The sequence below is a fragment of the Onychostoma macrolepis genome, chromosome 07, assembly GCF_012432095.1.
Source record: "Onychostoma macrolepis isolate SWU-2019 chromosome 07, ASM1243209v1, whole genome shotgun sequence".
Lineage (NCBI taxonomy): Eukaryota > Metazoa > Chordata > Actinopteri > Cypriniformes > Cyprinidae > Onychostoma > Onychostoma macrolepis.
Genome location: NC_081161.1, coordinates 37,189,774 through 37,208,932, shown reverse-complemented (window position 1 = coordinate 37,208,932; position 19,159 = coordinate 37,189,774). Strand labels below are relative to the sequence as shown.

At 35.2% G+C, this 19,159-nt stretch overlaps 1 protein-coding gene and 1 long non-coding RNA gene across 2 annotated transcripts; one reads left to right on the top strand and one right to left on the bottom strand.

The window, feature by feature from the left end:
• Positions 1–6,073: 6,073 nt before the first annotated feature.
• LOC131544161 (uncharacterized) lies at positions 6,074–9,718 on the bottom strand. Its single transcript, XR_009272050.1, has 3 exons — positions 9,610–9,718; positions 7,804–8,074; positions 6,074–6,489 (listed from the first exon to the last, which is right to left on the bottom strand). It is a non-coding gene; the product is annotated as an uncharacterized LOC131544161 (long non-coding RNA).
• Positions 9,719–10,086: 368 nt separating this feature from the next.
• On the top strand, positions 10,087–19,113 carry tkfc (triokinase/FMN cyclase). Its single transcript, XM_058782204.1, has 16 exons — positions 10,087–10,257; positions 10,425–10,614; positions 12,387–12,679; positions 12,772–12,850; positions 12,978–13,067; positions 13,569–13,603; positions 13,709–13,793; positions 13,881–13,970; positions 14,106–14,222; positions 14,439–14,555; positions 15,138–15,275; positions 15,401–15,507; positions 15,638–15,741; positions 15,909–15,942; positions 18,051–18,143; positions 18,235–19,113. Exons 1-16 carry the CDS (start codon positions 10,252–10,254, stop codon positions 18,385–18,387), a joined length of 1,731 nt encoding a protein of 576 aa, XP_058638187.1. The 5' UTR covers positions 10,087–10,251; the 3' UTR covers positions 18,388–19,113.
• The last annotated feature ends 46 nt before the right edge of the window (positions 19,114–19,159 follow it).

The window sequence follows — 19,159 nt, the reverse complement described above, 5'->3', positions numbered from 1 at the left end:
TATAGTTCTGTTGTCAGTCACAACATGTCGGAGAAAACGCCTTTTGTGGCCCATGACAAACAAAGTACATGACAAGTAAAGGTTAAACGATTTCAAATGTTATTTATTTTAAGGTTTAAAGTGGTCTTGTTTAACATTGTAGGCCTATTATTGGAAACGAGCTGGCAGCAGAAATCACACAAAACTAAATGTTATCATTTTGTATTAAGTAAACGAGTAAACTATTCAATGATGCAATTGAAAACAAGGTAATTGATATGACAACTAAAAACAACTAATAATAAAATTAATGCCACGATTTCAATATTCATTAGGATTAAATTTTAGATGTCGTCAATACATAAGTTTTGTACGTTTAAATGCTGAAAATACAAAAGTATTGTACGTTTTAGTGCCTGTAAAAATGTAAGTAAATTACGTTTTATAGAACCACATTTTACGTAAAATACATACGAATTATCATGAGATCACGTTGGTGGTTCAGGAGTGGCTTAACGAGGAATACGACAACTGTAGCCAAATTCCTTGACACGTCTGTGTGTGGTGGCTCTTGATGCCTTGACCCCAGCCTCAGTCCTTTCCTTGTGAAGTTCACCCAAATTCTTGAATCGATTTTGCTTGACAATCCTCATAAGGCTGCGGTTCTCTCGGTTGGTTGTGCATCTTTTTCTTCCACACTTTTTCCTTCCACTCAACTTTCTGTTAACATGCTTGGATACAGCACTCTGTGAACAGCCAGCTTCTTTGGCAATGAATGTTTGTGGCTTACCCTCCTTGTGAAGGGTGTCAATGATTGTCTTCTGGACAACTGTCAGACCAGCAGTCTTCCCCATGATTGTGTAGCCTAGTGAACCAAACTGAGAGACCATGTTGAAGGCTCAGGAAACCTTTGCAGGTGTTTTGAGTTGATTAGCTGTTTGGCATGTCACCATATTCTAATTTGTTGAGATAGTGAATTGGTGGGTTTTTGTTAAATGTGAGCCAAAATCATCACAATTAAAAGAACCAAAGACTTAAATTCAATGCACACAGACTGAAGTAGTTTATTTAATACACGAGTTTAACAATTCGAGTTGAATTACTGAAATAAATGAACTTTTCCACGACATTCTAATTTATTGAAATGCACCTGTAATAACTGACACTTTTGCTAACAGTTCACTTTTTCACTAAAGTCTGTACTTTCTTCTGTTTGTACATTTTAAATTAATCTTCATTGTACCGCTTCATTTAATTTTCAATTGCTCTTCATGTTCTTTAGATACTTGTAGTTGTTTTGACTGAAGAGCAAGATGAACACCACTTACTCAGCGAACCAAACATCTCCTCTTGCTTTCACATGCACAGACTCTTACCCAGGGAACTTCATTGGACTCAGTGTTATAGCATTTCAGGGCCTGGTCCTCCTGCCCATCCACACCTGGGTCCTCTGGCTGTGCACAAGTGACATTAGAAAAGGAGGGAATCTGGCAACCTCAGATATCTTTACAGTGAACCTGTCTCTATTAGAAATTATGACTATCTTTCTTTTTCTGTTTACACTGGTTGCTTTCGCTCTTAACTATCAACACACTTTGTTCCTTATGTTCTTTTCTGGAAGCTACATGGTTGGTCGTCCCTTTATGAATTGCTTGATTTGTGTTGAGCGCTACATAGCCGTGGCCCATCCAGTGATCTACCGCAACCCAGCCTTTGTGAAGCACAGATATATTGGTGCTGCTCTGGTCTGGGTGCTGACTTTGTCTTATGGAGGCTTTGTTATTTTCACCTTTCCAGATCCCCCCATTGCAGCCTACCTTGTCTCCCTAGCAATCAATCTGTTGGTGATCACAGGTTGTAGTCTAGGAGTGCTGGAAATCCTGCTGAGACCAAGTCCTGGTGAAACACAGAAGGAAGGGAAGTACCATCAGAAAAAGAGGGCATTTCTAATCATCACTGGCATTCTAGTTTGGATATCTATTGCATATGGCATGGATATGTTTGTTTTCAGTATGAAGAAATACATCACTTATAAGACTTTCTGTGTGATTTTGGGCAGCAATATGTGGTTAATTCAAGGAACTAGTTTAATACAGCCTTCTCTCTATCTATCCAAGCTTGGTAAGTTTTCATGCATCAAAAAAGGTTCTTGTTAATACAAGCAAGAGAGGTTGAAGCCGTGGTCATGTGTATATCATCACATGGCTCTCAGACAATGTAAGTTCAATTCTGGATTGTGTTTTGTAACCATCAACCAGTACACTTTATAATAACTTTCTTTAATAAATCATTAACAAATGTTATATAATGCTTAACAGATCATTTATACATTCAAATAGTTCTAAACATGAGATAATGTGCTTGTTAATTTACTCAGAAACATTATCTAATGATTAACAGATGATTATTTCATGTAAATTAAAACGCTTACAAATGTCCTTAAACTTTCATATCATATGATCATGCACTTCTTGAAAATCTACAAATGATATTAACAGATGTTATAATTTTTTTTATTAATGCACAACACTTTTGTTGTTATTGAGGTGTAATACAGGTAGGGTTAGGGACAGGTTTGATGGTATGGCTGGGTTTCAGGGTTGATTAAGGTGTCAGTTTGATAAGGGAACAGTTCAATCTGTTTATATTACATTGTTTTGATAAATAAACAAGTATTTTCTTGAAAAACTGATTTGTTTTCTCCTGTTGATGTATGATTCAAGGAATATCCTGTTTATGCAAATAAGTGTTGTGGCAATACAAACATATTTTGCACCCAAATTACAATGCGTGTTATGTCTTTAGCAAGCATTTCACTAAACTTAACTAACCATCCTTTACACAAACATTGTTACAGCAGCTAAAAGTCCAATGACCATAAAGATATTAAATGATTATTATATTTAGTATATTTTTATAAATATTTACAAATAATAAAAAGTCTCAATTTTAGATTGGGAACTGTGAAAACATGAACACACATGATTTGTAAAGATGTGTAAATAGGGTGAATTCAGGTCATAGGACACATTTAGCCATTGAGATGACTTCTCCTAAAGATAATAATGACTAACAAACATTTACAAATGATGAATAGTTTCCACTTTAGATTGGGTACTGCAAAAACATGCACAGACGATTAATAAATGATTTGTTGAGATGTGTAAATAATAGAAGTCTACACAAAAAACAAAGACCAGATATACATGATGACCTTTATACGGACCGTGATTATGACCCGATGACCTTTATGAGTGCATGAATAATATGTTAACATGAGGAGTTTGTGAACTGCTCAAAATGACTAAGTAATCTCTTTTTTTCACAACATTTGTAAATTTAAAAAGAGCATTAGGTAATATATAAATTGAAGTTTAATAACAATAAAAATGTTTAATAAGTAGGCTACATTAGTAAACATTAACATGCACATTGTCTCATTTTTCTAGCTGTGATTATATATTAACTAATGATCTGTTAAGTATTATATAATGTTTGTTGATGATTTATTAATGAAAGTTATTATAAGCTTTCAATAAATAAATGTAAGGAAAAGCCCATAAAACAAGTATGTTAATCATCTTTCTTATGGTCTCCAGTGGCCTTTGATAGTGTTCTCTCTGATGTGAACTAGGATTCTTCCAAAATTAATAGTTTTTCTTGGTATTAATAAATGTTTGCATTGAATGCAAGTACTGTAGATAATCTGGACAATGTATATATATATGTATAAAGGCACAATCAAACATGATATACACTATCGCAAAATGTTTTAAACAGAATTTTCCTAATTCTTTTTATGAACTTGTATAATACAGTATTTCTAATTTTATAAAATATTGTCACACTGCCAGACCAAAAAAAAAAAAAAAAGTATATGAAGGCAGAAGAATTAAAAATGGTAAAAATGTTAAAAGAAACAGTAAAGGACCTAAGATTAGGGGTAATTTTGGCTCTGGAGGACGACTATCATGTTTAGCTCCAGCCAATCAAATCAATCTTATTTTTAATAGTATAAGAATTAAAATTGTATTTAATTGTGGTATTTGAAATGTTTGACAGGAGGACAATTAATTCAAGCCAAAAAGTTGATAAAGTTGACTGCAGTACGGACTTTCCTTAATACTTCATCATATAAATTTTCAACTGAAATCCTGACTAGTTTAATTAATTAGATTAATACACATCAACACTATTATCATCAAATTTAGAAATCAGAGCATTAAATTTACATTCAAATGCTGCAATATCAGTTCACTTCATATTTTGATATTTTTAAAACTTTGAACACCAACTCAAAAACTCACAAATGTTGAAAAGTGTAATGCTGCCTTTCATTCCATATTTGCATATTTTCCATTCACTAATCAAACTTAGACATATAAAACTAACTGCAGGAAATCAGGTTGCAGGAACAACACTGAAACAACTCTGATGACTGTCTCTCCATAATCAGGTCAGTTTAATTTACTTGGTTACATTTATTCGATCACCACATAGAATAAGGAACCTTGTTTAGTATTGTATTTGTTGTTCTTCATGTTTTTAGGCACTTGACATCTTGAAAGGCAACATGAACAGCACTCTCTCAGAGAACCAAACATCCTCTTGTTGTCATATGCAAAGACTCTTACGCAGGGATTTCAATTCAAATTTCTGTAACAGCACTGGACTACACTGTCCAAATGCCCATCCAAATCTGGGTCCTCTGGCTGGGCATAAGTAAAATGAGAAAAACAGGACGTCTAGCAGCGTCAGAAATCTTTACAATGAACCTGTCTGCACTAGAGTGTCTTGCGACCATACTTCATTCTTTATCTATTGCTGCTTTTGCTTTTAACAGTCAAGAAATATTGCTCTTTTCTATGTTCTTTTCTGGATGCTACCTGGTTGGACGTCCCTTCATGAATTCCTTGATGTGTGTTGAGCGCTACATAGCCATAGCCCATCCTGTGATCTACCGCAATCAAGCCACTGTGAAGCACAGGTATATTGGTGCTGGTTTGGTCTGGCTGCTGACTTTGTCTTATGGAGGACTTGCAGTTTCTGCCTATACACGACACAAAAGTAACATCTACATTTTGTCTCTAGCAATCAGCTTGTTGCTTATCACAGGTTCTAGTGTAGGAGTGCTTAAGGTCCTGTTGAGACCAAGTCCTGGTGAAACACAGAAGGAAGGGAAGTGCCATCAGAAAAAGAGGGCATTTCTAATCATCACTGGCATTCTAGTTTGCATATCTGTTCCATATGGCCTTGATTTGTTGCTTTTCAGTATTAAGAATAATGTTACTATTAATGCTTTCTGTGTGCTGCTGGGCATTGATACGTGGTTATTGCAGCAATGTAGTGTAATACAGCCTCTTCTCTATCTGTCCAAGCATGGTAAATTTTCATGCATCAAAACGGTTCTTATTAAAACAACACAAAATGTTGAAGCCACATCCTCGTAGAAAGCGCAGTGGCTCTCAGATAGCAGATGCAAGGTCAATTCTGGGTTGGGTTTTGTAACCATCATCTCTTCCTGTCATTTTGCTATCAAGGTTGCTTTAACACTATTGTTTAAGAAAAAAAGTCCAATAAAAAAAAAGAAAAGCAGGAATTCCTATATTTAATTTCATTGTATAAGAATTAAATTGCATTTAAATCTGGAATTGATAAATATACACGTTATGATGCATAAACGTCAACCCTGTTCTTAACAAATCAGAGCAGTAAATATGAAATTTACAGTCAAATGCTACAATATTAGTTTTCTTTACTTATATTTTGAGTTTAAAACTGTGAACACAAACTCCATTGAACAGATGTTAAAATGCTGCTTTTCATCCCATATTTGCATATTTCCACACGTTTTCCTTTTATAATTTACACTTAGACATACAGATGCAAACATATAATAAATAAATAAACAGCAGAATAATTTTTATAAGAATTAAATTGCATTTAAATCTGGTATTAATAAATATTTGCATTTAATGCAAGTAGATCATGTGAATGAAGCACATTCTACCAATTAAACAATAAAATATAGTAAAAAAGTATGAAAAATATATATTGAGAAAGCTGATGTTGTGTGTTGTGTAAATGACCTGTTTATTAATACTGCTGATAAAATAAGTCTAATGATTCTTTTGATAATAAAGAGATTATATACTATATTTAAGTATAAATACATTTAAAAACCATATTTTGACTTTTTAATTTTTTTATTATATTATACAAATAGATTTCGTGATCTCAAATGAACTGAGAGACTGCATGTAATATACTTTTGACAATCAATTTGGCACACAGAAGGACCAAAATAAATTTAAAATGAATTAGTGGTTGCAAAAAGGTGATAAAAATTGGTAGAAAATCTTGTTAGAACCATAGCCTTCTGGGCAGACCTCTGACATATTGCACAAAAGTGCTTTGGGCGACCTGAGTTTGAGTCCTGGGTCGAGGTCCTTTGCTGATCCCATTCCCATCCCTCCTCTCCTGTTACTTCCTGTTGCTAGTCTACTGTCCCTTCAAATAAAGACAAAGAGATAAAAAGATAAAGATAAAGGCAAATTAAGATGTGCACTTTCCTTAAAATATACAAATAAATTTTTACCAAAAATAAAATCAATCAATCAATCAATCGTGATTAGATGAAAATGTCAGTTGACACACATTATGATGCATGAATGTCAATATGCATCAATCTTACGCCATTGCATTTTTGCATGCGTTTTTCCATTTTTTTGTATTTGTCATCCTTTCCTATCAAAATGCATGCTACGGATGCAAAAACACAGAAAAAATTTACCCTGATCCAAACATTTTTATGACGGACAAAAGGCAGTGTCTAAACGTGATTGACACAACGGGTGAGGTTGTATTTATTTTTTAACGTGCAAAAATTTCGGACTCAGTGTGCATTGGCCTTGACTCCGAAAGTTTCGTCCAAACTTTGCCTGTCATAAAAAAATTCGGATCAGGGTCAGTTTTTTCTGTGTTTTCGCATCCGTAGCATGCATTTTAATAGGAAAGGATGACGAATACGAAAAAACCCCAGAAAAACGCATGAGAAAATTTCGGACTCTGACCTTTACTGTCACAAATTAGAGCATTAAATATGAAATTTAAATAAAAATTTTTTCATATTTTGAGAGCTTAAAACCGTGAACACAAACTCCAGTGAGCAGACGTTAAAATTATTTTCATTCCATATTTGCATATTTCCGTATGTTTTCCTTTCATAATTTACACTTAGACACACAGATGCAAACATACAGCATGTGACAAAACCAACATGAGAAGAGCTGCTGTAACAACCCTTGAACCACTCTGAAGATAATCTGTCCAACATCAGGTCAGTGTAATTGACTACACATTTCTTTAGTGTTCATGGTCACAACAGAGAATAACATGTGTTGACTTGTATTCATTTATTTACATTGGAATGTATTTTCTTTGCTGCTATTCTGTTATATGTTCTTCTTGATGTCTTTTAGGTACTCTTGTGTCTTTAACTCGAAATGAAACATGAATAGCACTGTCTCTGAAAACCAGACAACCTCTCTTGTTGTTGCATGCACCATCTGCAACCCAGGGTATTTAATTCATCTTTCTGTAATGGCACTGGACCTCATTGTCCTCCTGCCCATCCAAATCTGGGTCCTCTGGCTGGGCATAAGTAATATTAGAATAAAGGGACGTCTGGCAGTCTCAGAAATCTTTACAATGAATCTATCTGCTCTAGAGGTTCTTGTGATCATACTTTATTTCATTAATAATGTTGCTTCTCGTTTTAACAGTCAAAACACAATCCTCCTTGCGTTGTTTTCTGGAAGCTACCTGGTTGGACGTCCATTTATGAATTGCTTGATTTGTGTTGAGCGTTACATGGCTGTGGCTCATCCAGTGATGTACCGCAGTCCAGCCTTTGTGAAGCACAGATATATTGGTGCAGGACTGGTCTGGTTGGCATCTGTGGTTCATGCAGGACTTGCTGTTTTCAACTATCCACGTCCCGCAATTGATGTCTTCATTTTGTCCCTATCAATCAGCCTGTTGGTGATCACAGCTTGTAGTCTAGGAGTGCTCAAAGTCCTGCTGAGACCAAGTCCTGGTGAAACACAGAAGGAAGGGATGCACCGTCAAAAAAAGAGGGCATTTGTAATCATCACTGGCATTCTAGTGTGCATATCTGTTCCATATGGCATGGAAATTTTCCAGTTCGTTATGAAGAAATATTTGGCAAATTATAATTTTGGCCTGCTAGTGGGCATCAATTTCTTGATAATGCGACCAAGCAGTGTAATACAGTCCATGCTCTATTTGTCCAAGAGGAAGAAATTACCATGCCCTAGAAAAGACTCTTCATAAAAATGTGACGGCCTCTGTTTATTACAAATGTAGTTCTTTGCTTATAGTTGATTATGACTGTAATTGTATTAGTTTTCTTGATCTGCATTAAGTAAACGCTTTGAGTGTAATGGTGCTATACTATAAAAAAACAAAATATGAATGATGATCATCAATGTTGTGTAAATTAAATCTGTGCCTTGTTATGTAGCTGATATAGTAATTTGTAATCATTATAATTTAAAAAAAAATAGAAGAAAAAAGTGAATTTGATAATTTTACTATGAGTTTATGATGATTATTATTATAACATTCAGAACACAATAAACAGCAAACGAGAATAATTGATTTGCATTGCAGCACACATCCATAAAAAAATAAAGATGAATTAATGGAAGAATAATAAAACTCAAAATTATGTATGAATGTTGCTTAAATTGTTTTGAAATAAAACGTAAGTTGAATACACTGTCTTGTTCAAGACCTAAAATACTATAGTAATTTATAATACATACTATAGTGTTTTTGAACCATACTATAGTAAAGTGTATTATACTGTAGGCTATGTATTACAGTAACATTTTGTTAATGAATGCTACAGCATACTGTATTAACTATAGTGAACTGATAAACTGTAATAAATACTGTAGTATACTTTAGTTTTTACTACAGTAAAATTGCTGTTTGCAATTGTTTAATTTAATAATAATAACCGAACAATTGTTTATTTATGATACGCTTTGTTAGTAGCTTGTACCTGCAATTGTTGATCAGTTAGTACCATAGACTGTAAAATATATATATATATATATATATATATATATATATATATATATATATATATATATATTAATACACTGTAAGATCTAGAAAATGGCAATGGGAGTAATTTTCCAGGACATTATCCGTTGTAACCGTGTAACCCGAAACACAATGCGTAATTAAAAATGCAGGTAAAAAACCTGTGGAAAAATAAATATAGAAAATTTCTACATATTAACATAGTAGATTGTGCCCTCATTTTTATTTATTTATTTTACAGATTTTCTTAGCATACTAGCTACTAACACACTGCTTAAAAGTAGGCTATCCACCTTTTTCTTGATGTAAAAATGGGCGCGGCCATTTGTAAATTATATGGGTCTAGCTTCCGGTCTCATCTGTGTCCAGCTATTTTTAGCTGTACAAAACAGTTCGTTTTGCTGCTTGATATCGAAAATTAGTGTGTCTTATCATATTATTTTAATGTATTATCTTAATCATGAACACACTGGTTTGTAGTGCAAAACATTTTACCGTTTACTGCACGTTGTTATTCTCCTCATTATTTACCTATGGCGAGATGGTCTTCACTGCAGAACACAAGGTCCAGGGGGTGGAGTTGGATCTAGATCCAACTCCTCCCACCTTACATAGACCTAAACCTACCCGTCTCCACCCCCTGATCCATAAACCCACCCATCCCCACCCCTAAACCTACCCATCTCCACCCCTAAACCTACCAATCTCCACCCCCTGGATGTGGATCCAACTCCGCCCCCTGGATCTTTTGTTCTGCAGTGAGGGGCTACTGCCTATGGCGGCTAATGAACCGGAAGTCTCACCCATAGGCTTACTTCCGCGTTGAAGAAAAAGGTGGATAACTGTTCAGAATGTGTAGTTTTGTTTGTTACTAAAAACTTCAATGCATTTAAAAATAGTTATTTGTATTTTATATTATTATATTATGTATTTATATTATTTTAGGAACAAATCTAAATCAACTTTTTTTTTTTTTTTTTGCTGAGATTTGATGTAGTGACAATTTTTCGTAGTGATTATGTAATGACGTTACAGCGTCCTTTAACAACAAATAGTCCTTCCTAGCAACATTCCCTGAAGATTAGTTGTTTGCGGAAGTGATCAAAGCCAAAGGACGAAGGTCATTATGCAGGCAAGATGGAGGTAAGTTAGGCTATGTAACGGTTTCTCCTGCAGGAATCTTTCAGCACTGCGCAGAGCACATATTTTGCGATTTTGTCTCTGTGATGATTTTAAAACGGTGTGTAACTGTTGAATAGCGACAGATAAGCAAAGGTTTATAATGTATTATTTTTACATGGTCGGAGCAGGTGCGGATGAAATTATTGAACTCGGCTGACAAGTGTGTGGATGAGGCTTTGGAGGGTCTCGTCAGGAGTAACGGGGGTCTGGCGCTGCTCCGGGGGCACAGAGTTGTGCTGCGGTCCGATCTGGAGAGCATTAAGGGAAAGGTAGCGCTCCTGTCCGGAGGAGGATCTGGCCATGAACCGGCGCATGCAGGTAATGCGTGAGACACCAAAGAAGTTCTTTCAGATGATATACATTTTTATGTCACTTGATGAATCATTGTATACTGCAGTACATGTGCACAATAAGTGTAAATAGGAAATATTCCTATGTGCACTTGTGCAGACATGTTCACAAGTCTCTTGAGGTCCAAAGTCCAAGTCAAGTCTCAAGTCTTTGTTCTATTTATTAGCAACAGTTCTTTCAGCTAGTAATTGAGGCTAAATCAATTTTGAAATACTGATTTCACAATATGATTTTCTCTGAAAAAACTTTAACAAAATTTAAGATGAAATTAGAAATGAAAAGGTGGCAATTTATTGTCGGACAAAATGCTGCACATTTCTTTGTAAAATTGAAATGTGTCAAACAACAAAACTAAATTTGAAATTTTAAAACAAACCCCAATCAATCAAATAAATCTCATATAAGCAAACTAAGGCTTTGTCTGTGCTCTTTTCAATTTAAAATTAGAAGCAACCACTGTATTTTAAACACAACACAATCCAAACAAAGAGGCTGCATACATGCAGCATGAGCAGTTTTTAATCTAAATCGGATTGTATAATTTCGAAATTTGAAGCAGAAACAAAATGGTCTGACTTTAGTTTTGTGAAACTATTCTACGTAAAACATCTGCACGAAACAAAACAGCAGACAGACTGAATTAATGCAGATTCACTCTCTGCCGGCGCTTGAACAGCAATTAAACATCGTTTCCTTGGTTGCCGCTGTAAACAATGTAGCTGCGGTTATGAACACTACTTCAATATGCATTATATAGAGGTAAGATGAGATGAAAAAAAAAAATACCGTCTAAACTTTTCTAAAGACAGCCAGTTCCCCTCAGAGATACATTCATATAAACTCCTACACCAAATTACTTTTTTTACGAGTCTCACGAGTCACGAGGTCAAGACTTGAGTCTTTATTTATTATGCGACTTGCGACTCGAGTCCAAGTCGCAGACTCGAGTTCCCGTCTCTGCCTGTGTGGACCAGTAAATTATAAGTATACAGCGGTGGCCAAAATGATTAGAGCACTAGTGTTTTCAGCAGCTAAAAAATGTTTTTTAAGTCAGTTATTTCTATCTTTTGCTGTAGTGTGTCAGTAGGAAATATCAGTTTACATTTCCAAACATTCATTTTGCCATTAATTGTAATAATCCAGTGAGATTCTTGTTTGCACAAAGAGTCTGACAACAGCCAGTGCTCCACACAGAGATCTGATCTGATCATCATCCAGTCTGTCTGGAGTGACATGAAGAGACAGAACAAACTGAGAACTGTGGCAACGTCTCCAAGATGCTTCAAGAGACCTACCTGCAAAGCTACAGTACTTCTAAAAGTTTTAAGCACTTGTGTAAAAATGCTGTAATATGAGGATGCTGTCAAAAAATAATGTCATAAATAGATTATCAATTAACTTCTATTAACTAAATTAAATCAACATTTGGTGTGAACATCCTTTGTGTATAAAGCAGCTTTTGCCCTTAGTGCACTTGCACATAGTTTTTCAGGTAGCTTTGCAGAAAGGTCTCTTGAAGCATCTTAGAGACCCTGCAACAGTTCTTCTGGATTTAGTCTGTCTCAGTTTGTTCTGTTTCTTCGTGTCATTCTAGACAGTGCTCTAATCATTTTGGCCACCGCTGTACAGTTTAACAGTTTATGCATTCCCTGGGAACTGAACCCATGACCTTGGTGTTGCTAGCACCATGCTGCTATTTCGAATTAATATGACATTTAATGAATCTCACTCTCATTCAGGTTATACTGGTGTGGGAATGCTGTCTGGAGCTGTGGCGGGAGCAGTATTTGCGTCTCCTCCTCCAGGCAGTGTGCTGGCTGCCATTCTGACTCTGTGGAAGGGAGGCGCTTCGGGAGTCCTGCTCATCGTGAAGAACTACACGGGTGACCGCCTAAACTTTGGCATAGCTGTCGAACAGGCCCGGTCACATGGCGTCCAGGTGGACATGGTGATTGTGGCTGATGATTGCGCCTTCGCTCAGCCCAGCAAGGCCGGCAGAAGAGGCTTGTGTGGAACAGTGTTCATTCATAAGGTACCGTAATGAGTTTAAGTGGCAACATTAATGTATAGTTATTGTCGATCAAACCATTTTTTTCCTTTAATGAATGGTGGTTTTATTTTTAGATAGCTGGAGCTCTGGCAGAGAAAGGTTGCCCATTGGATGAAATTGTTGCACGGGTGAATGAAGCAACAAAAAATATTGGTGAGAAAGTCCAGCATAGCACTATCTGGGTTGTTTAGCATACATGTTGCAGTCCTGCATTAAATTTGTTTTCAATGTGGAAAAACAGCCACTGTCCTATGTACAAAATGTTTTGGTGTTTTAACAGGTACGCTGGGTGTTAGTCTGTCTCCATGCAGTGTGCCTGGATGCCTTCCATCTTTCCAGCTTCCACCAGGAGAGATGGAGCTGGGACTGGGTAGGAGAGATTTATAACTAAAATGTAAAAATAACTAATTATTTTATGTATCAGTAAATAAGTATACCTATATTTATGTTACCTATGTTTTTGAAAAAACTATCTTATGGTCACAAAGGCTGAATTTATTTGATCAAAAATACAGTATAAACAGTAATATTGTTTCAATTTAATATTGTCCATTTTGTTAAATATTAATATTTTAAATCCTGTGAAATCTCCAGTCTTCAGTGTCACATGATCCCCCATATGCTGATTTAGTGTTCAAGAAACATTATTATAGTTGTGCTGCTTGATATTTTTGTGGAAACCATCATAATATTTTGATAAATTTAAAGAACAGAATTGATCTGAACTAGAAATCCAGCATTATAAATCTCTTTACTGTAAATTTTTATGAATTTAAAAAAGTATTAATTAAAAAAAAAAAAACTTTCTGACCCAAAACTATATATATCATAGTTGTACATTAAAATGTACACTGCGTATTTATTTGTATAGGGATCCATGGAGAACCAGGCATTAAGAGATCAAAAGTGAGTCTTTTTTAACATTCCGATAATCACTACAATAAAAAGCAATATATGGTCCTTTGAGATTGATGGTTTTAATTGTTTTGTTTTTTGTTTGTTTTTTTACAGGTGGCCTCTGCTGATGAAGTTGTGAAAACTATAATAAGTCACATGACTGATTCCTCGAACAAATCACATCTGTCCCTGAAATCAGGTAAGAGGTGTAACTGGTCAGCACAAGGTTGATTCTAAAGGTGTGTGTTTACATGAATGTATATTTAAACCTGTCTTTCTCTAACAGGAGACAAGGTGGTGCTGTGTGTGAATAATCTTGGTGCTCTCTCGTGTTTGGAAATAGCTGTGGTTTCTAAAGCAGCTGTACACTGCCTAGGTGAGGTGCAAGTAGCACAACACATTCTAAATCATATACTAGATGTGCAACATTCAGCTTTACATACTTTTAGACAATTTTTTTTTTTTTTTGCATGAATAGAATAAATAATGTTTCAGTGTTTGTCATTTTCAGAGGAGCGTGGTGTGCTGGTTGTGAGGGTGATGTCTGGATCATTTATGACATCTCTGGAGATGGCGGGAATGTCTCTTTCTATAATGAAGGTCGATGAAGAGATGCTCAGACTGTTTGGTGCGTTCTGTTTAAAACCAATTTTACAAGCATACTTACCTTGAGATTGGAAACATTAGTTTATTTTTTCAAAAATTGACTTATAACTAAAAATTATAATACAAAAACATGGACAAAGTTTCACTGCACACTCTCTATTTAAAATACGAAAATTACTCAATTGCCAGTATACTCTGAAATGAATATGTTGTGGAGAGCCTCTGATTTGTGTCTCAGATGCTAAAACCACAGCCCCAGCCTGGCCTAACCTCAGCACAGCCTCTGTGAGTGGGAGGAACCTCTTCATGGAACCTGAAGAAAAACTTGCTGCAGCTTCAGATAATTTTACTGAAGGTAGAGAAGAGACAGCGAGACAATCAAAATATACATTGTTCAGATTTATTTGTATTTCCTGTAATGTAATTCAGGATTTTAAATATGTATTTAAACCTTATTATTTCATTAATAATATAAATCTAATATTTATAATAAAAAAATTGACATATTTTAGGACAAATAATATCCCTTTTAAAAGTTTGTGGTTGGTAAGATTTTTTTAATAAATCTTTTATGCTCACCAAGGCTGTATTTACTTAATCAAAAATACAGTAAAAACACTGTTACAATTTATAGTAAATATTTTAATGAGTTTTCTATTTAAATATATTTTAAAATGTAATTTATTCCTGTGATGGCAAAGCTGAATTAGCATTCTTTGGTGAATAGAAAGCTCAAAAGAACAGCATTTATTTAAAATATAAATCTTTTGAAACATTATAAATGTCTTTACTGTCACTTTTATCAATGTAATGCTTCCTTGCTGAATAAAATTATTCATTTCTTTAAAAAAAAAAAATCTTACTGACTTTAAACAATTGAATGGTAGTGTATATTTTTCCTGAAGCACCTCATCAACGCAGTGGTGTTGCTCCACAGGTTCGCTGTCTTCCATCATTCGATTAGTTTTGGAGTCCGTGTGCAAGATCCTCCTCCAGCTCCAAGAGGAACTCAATGCTTTGGACCGTGCAGCAGGAGATGGAGATTGTGGGAGCACGCATGCTCTCGTAGCTAATGGTAAAACATTTCAAACATTCAAACAATGCACATATAATTTAAACCAATTTATTGCTTAATTTTGTGCATGTGTATTATGCTTTTGAAACTATTTTTACTTGCTCTCACAATGTTGCTTATGTTAGCCATTCAGGAGTGGCTTCAGACTAGCAGAATCCCTGGGAACCTTGGCCAGCTTCTAGCAGATCTGGCTCTGTTGGTCCAGGACAGGATGGGAGGATCATCAGGGGCGGTATGTGAATATATATCAGGTTCAAGCACTTGACTCACTAAAACAATGCTTAAGCTGATTAGTTACTCTAAAAATCTGGATGGTTTTGTCATGAAATGATAAAATGACCCTTAAACTTTTTTCTTCGCAGTTATACTGCCTCTTTTTGTCTGCGGCTGCCCCTCATCTCAAACAAAACTGTGATGGTGCAGCTTGGGCAAAGGCATTGCATGCTGGCACAGAGGCCATGAAGAGGTCAGTGACAAGTATTAGCTGAACAAATTTTTTCACAATTGTTTTCCTTTATACTTTGGTATTCTCAGTATAAAATGTGCCAAACTGTAAACTTAGTGACGTGTGTGAAGTATAAAGATGTGGCATTTTATTGCAAATATTGTAAATATTTCCTTGTTTTCTAACAGATATGGAGGTGCTGAACCAGGGGATCGGACCATGGTATGATTGAGACATGAGTTAAAGGAACACTCCACTTTTTTTGGAAATAGGCTCCTTCTCCAACTCCCCCAGAGTTAATAAGTTGACTTTTAACGTTTTGGAATCTATTCAGCCGATCTCCGGGTCTGGCGATAGCACTTTTAGCATAGCTTAGCATAGATCATTGAATCCGATTAGACCAGTAGCATCGCGTTCAAAAATGACCAAAGAGTTTCGATTATTTTTCCTATTTAAAACTTGACTCTTCTGTAGTTCTATCGTGTACTAAGACCGGCGGAAAATGAAAAGTTGCGATTTTCTAGGCCGATATGATTAGAAACTATACTCCCATTCCGGCGTAATAATCAAGGAAGTTTGCTGCCGTAACATGACCGCAGCAGGCGGCTTACTTTTTTAAATATAAAATCAATTAATTGGAGATGCTTTTGATTATTAAAATTTAATGGAACCATTAAAATGGAATCCAGAAAATAATGGAAAACAGAATTTGGTACAGATAAAACTGTAAAACTCAATTAATTAGACAGGCTTTTTGATTAATAAAATTTAATTTAACCATTAAAACAGAGTATAGAAAAATGAAAATGGAAAAAACTGAATTTGGAAATAAAACAGATTTCATAGGGCCCTATAATTATAATTAGTGCTGTCAATCGATTAAAAAATTGAATCGCGTTTATCACAGTCATTATCATGATTAATCGCAATTTTAAAATACTAGGATTTACCTGTAAATGTGTTGAAAAAGAAATGCATGACAAACTAGTTTAAGGAAACAGAACCTTTCACACTTCCGCCAGGTATGAGACATAATCCTTATTATTCTTTTATCATTATTCTTTTGTTTTTATTCAGCCATTATCAGCCTTTATACTGGCAATAAAACATTTACCAAGCCACATCGCTTCAATCCCAGTATACATTTACCCAACTATTATCAAAAGTATTTCTAAATAAATACAACAAAACATTTCTTGCGACCTTACGTGAAGTATTATGACAAAATGCATTATGAAGAAGAATTGGACCTGTTCTGCAGCTGCATTAGAGCTAATATTAGCGTCATGCTTCATAAGACAATTTATGAGATTAATAGTACACTTTTCCTCCGAACTCACTTCAAACAACCATTGAGTGTTTGTAATAACTTCCTTTTACGATCACATGTGGAATTTGGTCGTTTACTGTTGTTAAAATATGCTATTTATAGCCTTTTATATCGCTGCACAAATGAGCATTTCAGATTCACACAGACCCATTCACTCAAGAAAATCACATACAGACCATATCTATCGTAATTGTGTTTATTATCTTATATAATCTATAGTGGCTGTTGTCATGATTATTTCTGCTGTGTAAAAGCCTTAACATGTATGCTCCCGTTCTTAAGTTGCCAGGGATGCATTCCAAGTATAATACACATTAGTAAAAGGATCTATTTTAATTTTTATTTGTCTATATACACTTTGGGCGGCCGCGGTACATTATAAAAGTAGCCCCAAAAACCACAACCCACTGCTCTGTAATTTTTCCTGCGACTGTATTTTCAAAATAGTCCACTTGTGCCGCTGCCCTGGCAACACTGGTGCTGTACTCTCATCACACAATGATAGATAACCTTCCGCGCTGCGATGACGGGAAGAAGTTGGGGTCAAACCTTATCAAATGTTTAATTTGAGTTAAAAACGCATGTACATTACGCATTACAACAAAGGTCTGCAGGGGGCGCCGACGGCCTGGTGATTATTTTTACACATTACTGCGCGATCTAATCCTTGTTTAATATTGACCAAGAACCATTTAATTCAAATGTCCACTTAATCTTTAATATTCGGCCATTTCTTTAGGACAGAAATGCTATAGCCACTGTAATTAAATGAATATGTAGACATAATCTAAAAATTTTGAAATTATTTTGAATTCTGTAGATTTATAAATGATTTACCTTACAAATCTGATGAAATGGCTCACTTTGCGTTCCCAGATGAAACTCGCAACAACACTACAACCACTTCCGGTATTCCGGTTTTATCCTAGTACCATCATTATATCAAGCCTTTGATACTTGCAAATCATTAATAAAACTGACTCTGTGTGTTATCTTTTAGCTTGATGCCCTGTGCCCTGCTGTAGAAGAGCTGATGAAGCTTTCCACAGCGCCTCCTGATGGTCACATAGCTATACTACAATCAGCAGTGCAGGTATGGACTACCACTTTAGCCATGTTTAGCTTTGCTATGTTGTCATAATTTCTTGCATCTATAATATTGCCCTCTTGCTTATCTGTAACAGAAAGCAGATTTGGGAGCGGAGTCTACCCGCAATCTCACTGCAAGGGCTGGACGTGCCAGTTACATTGCATCTCAACATTTGACCCAGCCTGACCCTGGTGCCGTAGCAGTAGCCGCCATTCTGAAGGCCATACTTAATTCTTTGAAGGCCTAGAGGAAGAGAAGCTCACCAACAGTTTCTTAAAGGGATAGTTCACCCAAAAATGAAAAGGACTATCCACTATTTGGGTGAACTATCCCTTTAAGGAATAGTAAAGCAAAAGACTGTAAACAAAACACGTGTTTGCTAACATTTTATTATTGCAGATCTTCAAGATGATTGATGTAATTTTAAAATACACACCCTGTTAAATGTGATGTTAATAGGATGACATCCTTAAAGGAGTGTAAAATCTGTTGCTCAGCGTTCAACTATGTTTGGCCCACATAGAAGCAATTGCTCAATCAATTGTGTGATTTTGGTCCAAGAAACCTTTTTATAACAGTCACCATTTTTGCATTGCAGTTAGGTGCCACTCGTTTAACAGAATTTACACTTTTTTTCTTTTCTTTTTTAGCTTCAATGCTGGAAATACTGAATAATTAATCAATGTACTGCCATTAATGAAACAATGAAAAGATTAATGACTAAACCAACCAGTGTTAAAATGAGAGAGCTTTGTAGCTGAATTGTTTTTGTTTACTATTGTAAACAATTGTCGTCATTTACAATTACTTGTAATTTACTAATTTTTTAGTTGGAATGGAAAAGGAGCATTATTAAAAGTCAATATAACTAGTAAACATGTTTTAACATCTAATTTTAAATGCAAATTAGTTGTAAAATGAATTAATGTGACTAATAAAAACTGATAAATAAAGAAAACATTTGCTATTTTAATCTGTGGTGACATCATGTTAAAGGGATAGTTTCCTCAAAAATTAAA

Coding starts and splice junctions, on each gene's coding strand:
- tkfc (XM_058782204.1), top strand. Junction 13,794..13,880: donor ACATCTGTCCCTGAAATCAG/GTAAGAGGTGTA, acceptor TTTCTCTAACAG/GAGACAAGGTGGTGCTGTGT. Junction 13,971..14,105: donor AGCAGCTGTACACTGCCTAG/GTGAGGTGCAAG, acceptor TGTCATTTTCAG/AGGAGCGTGGTGTGCTGGTT.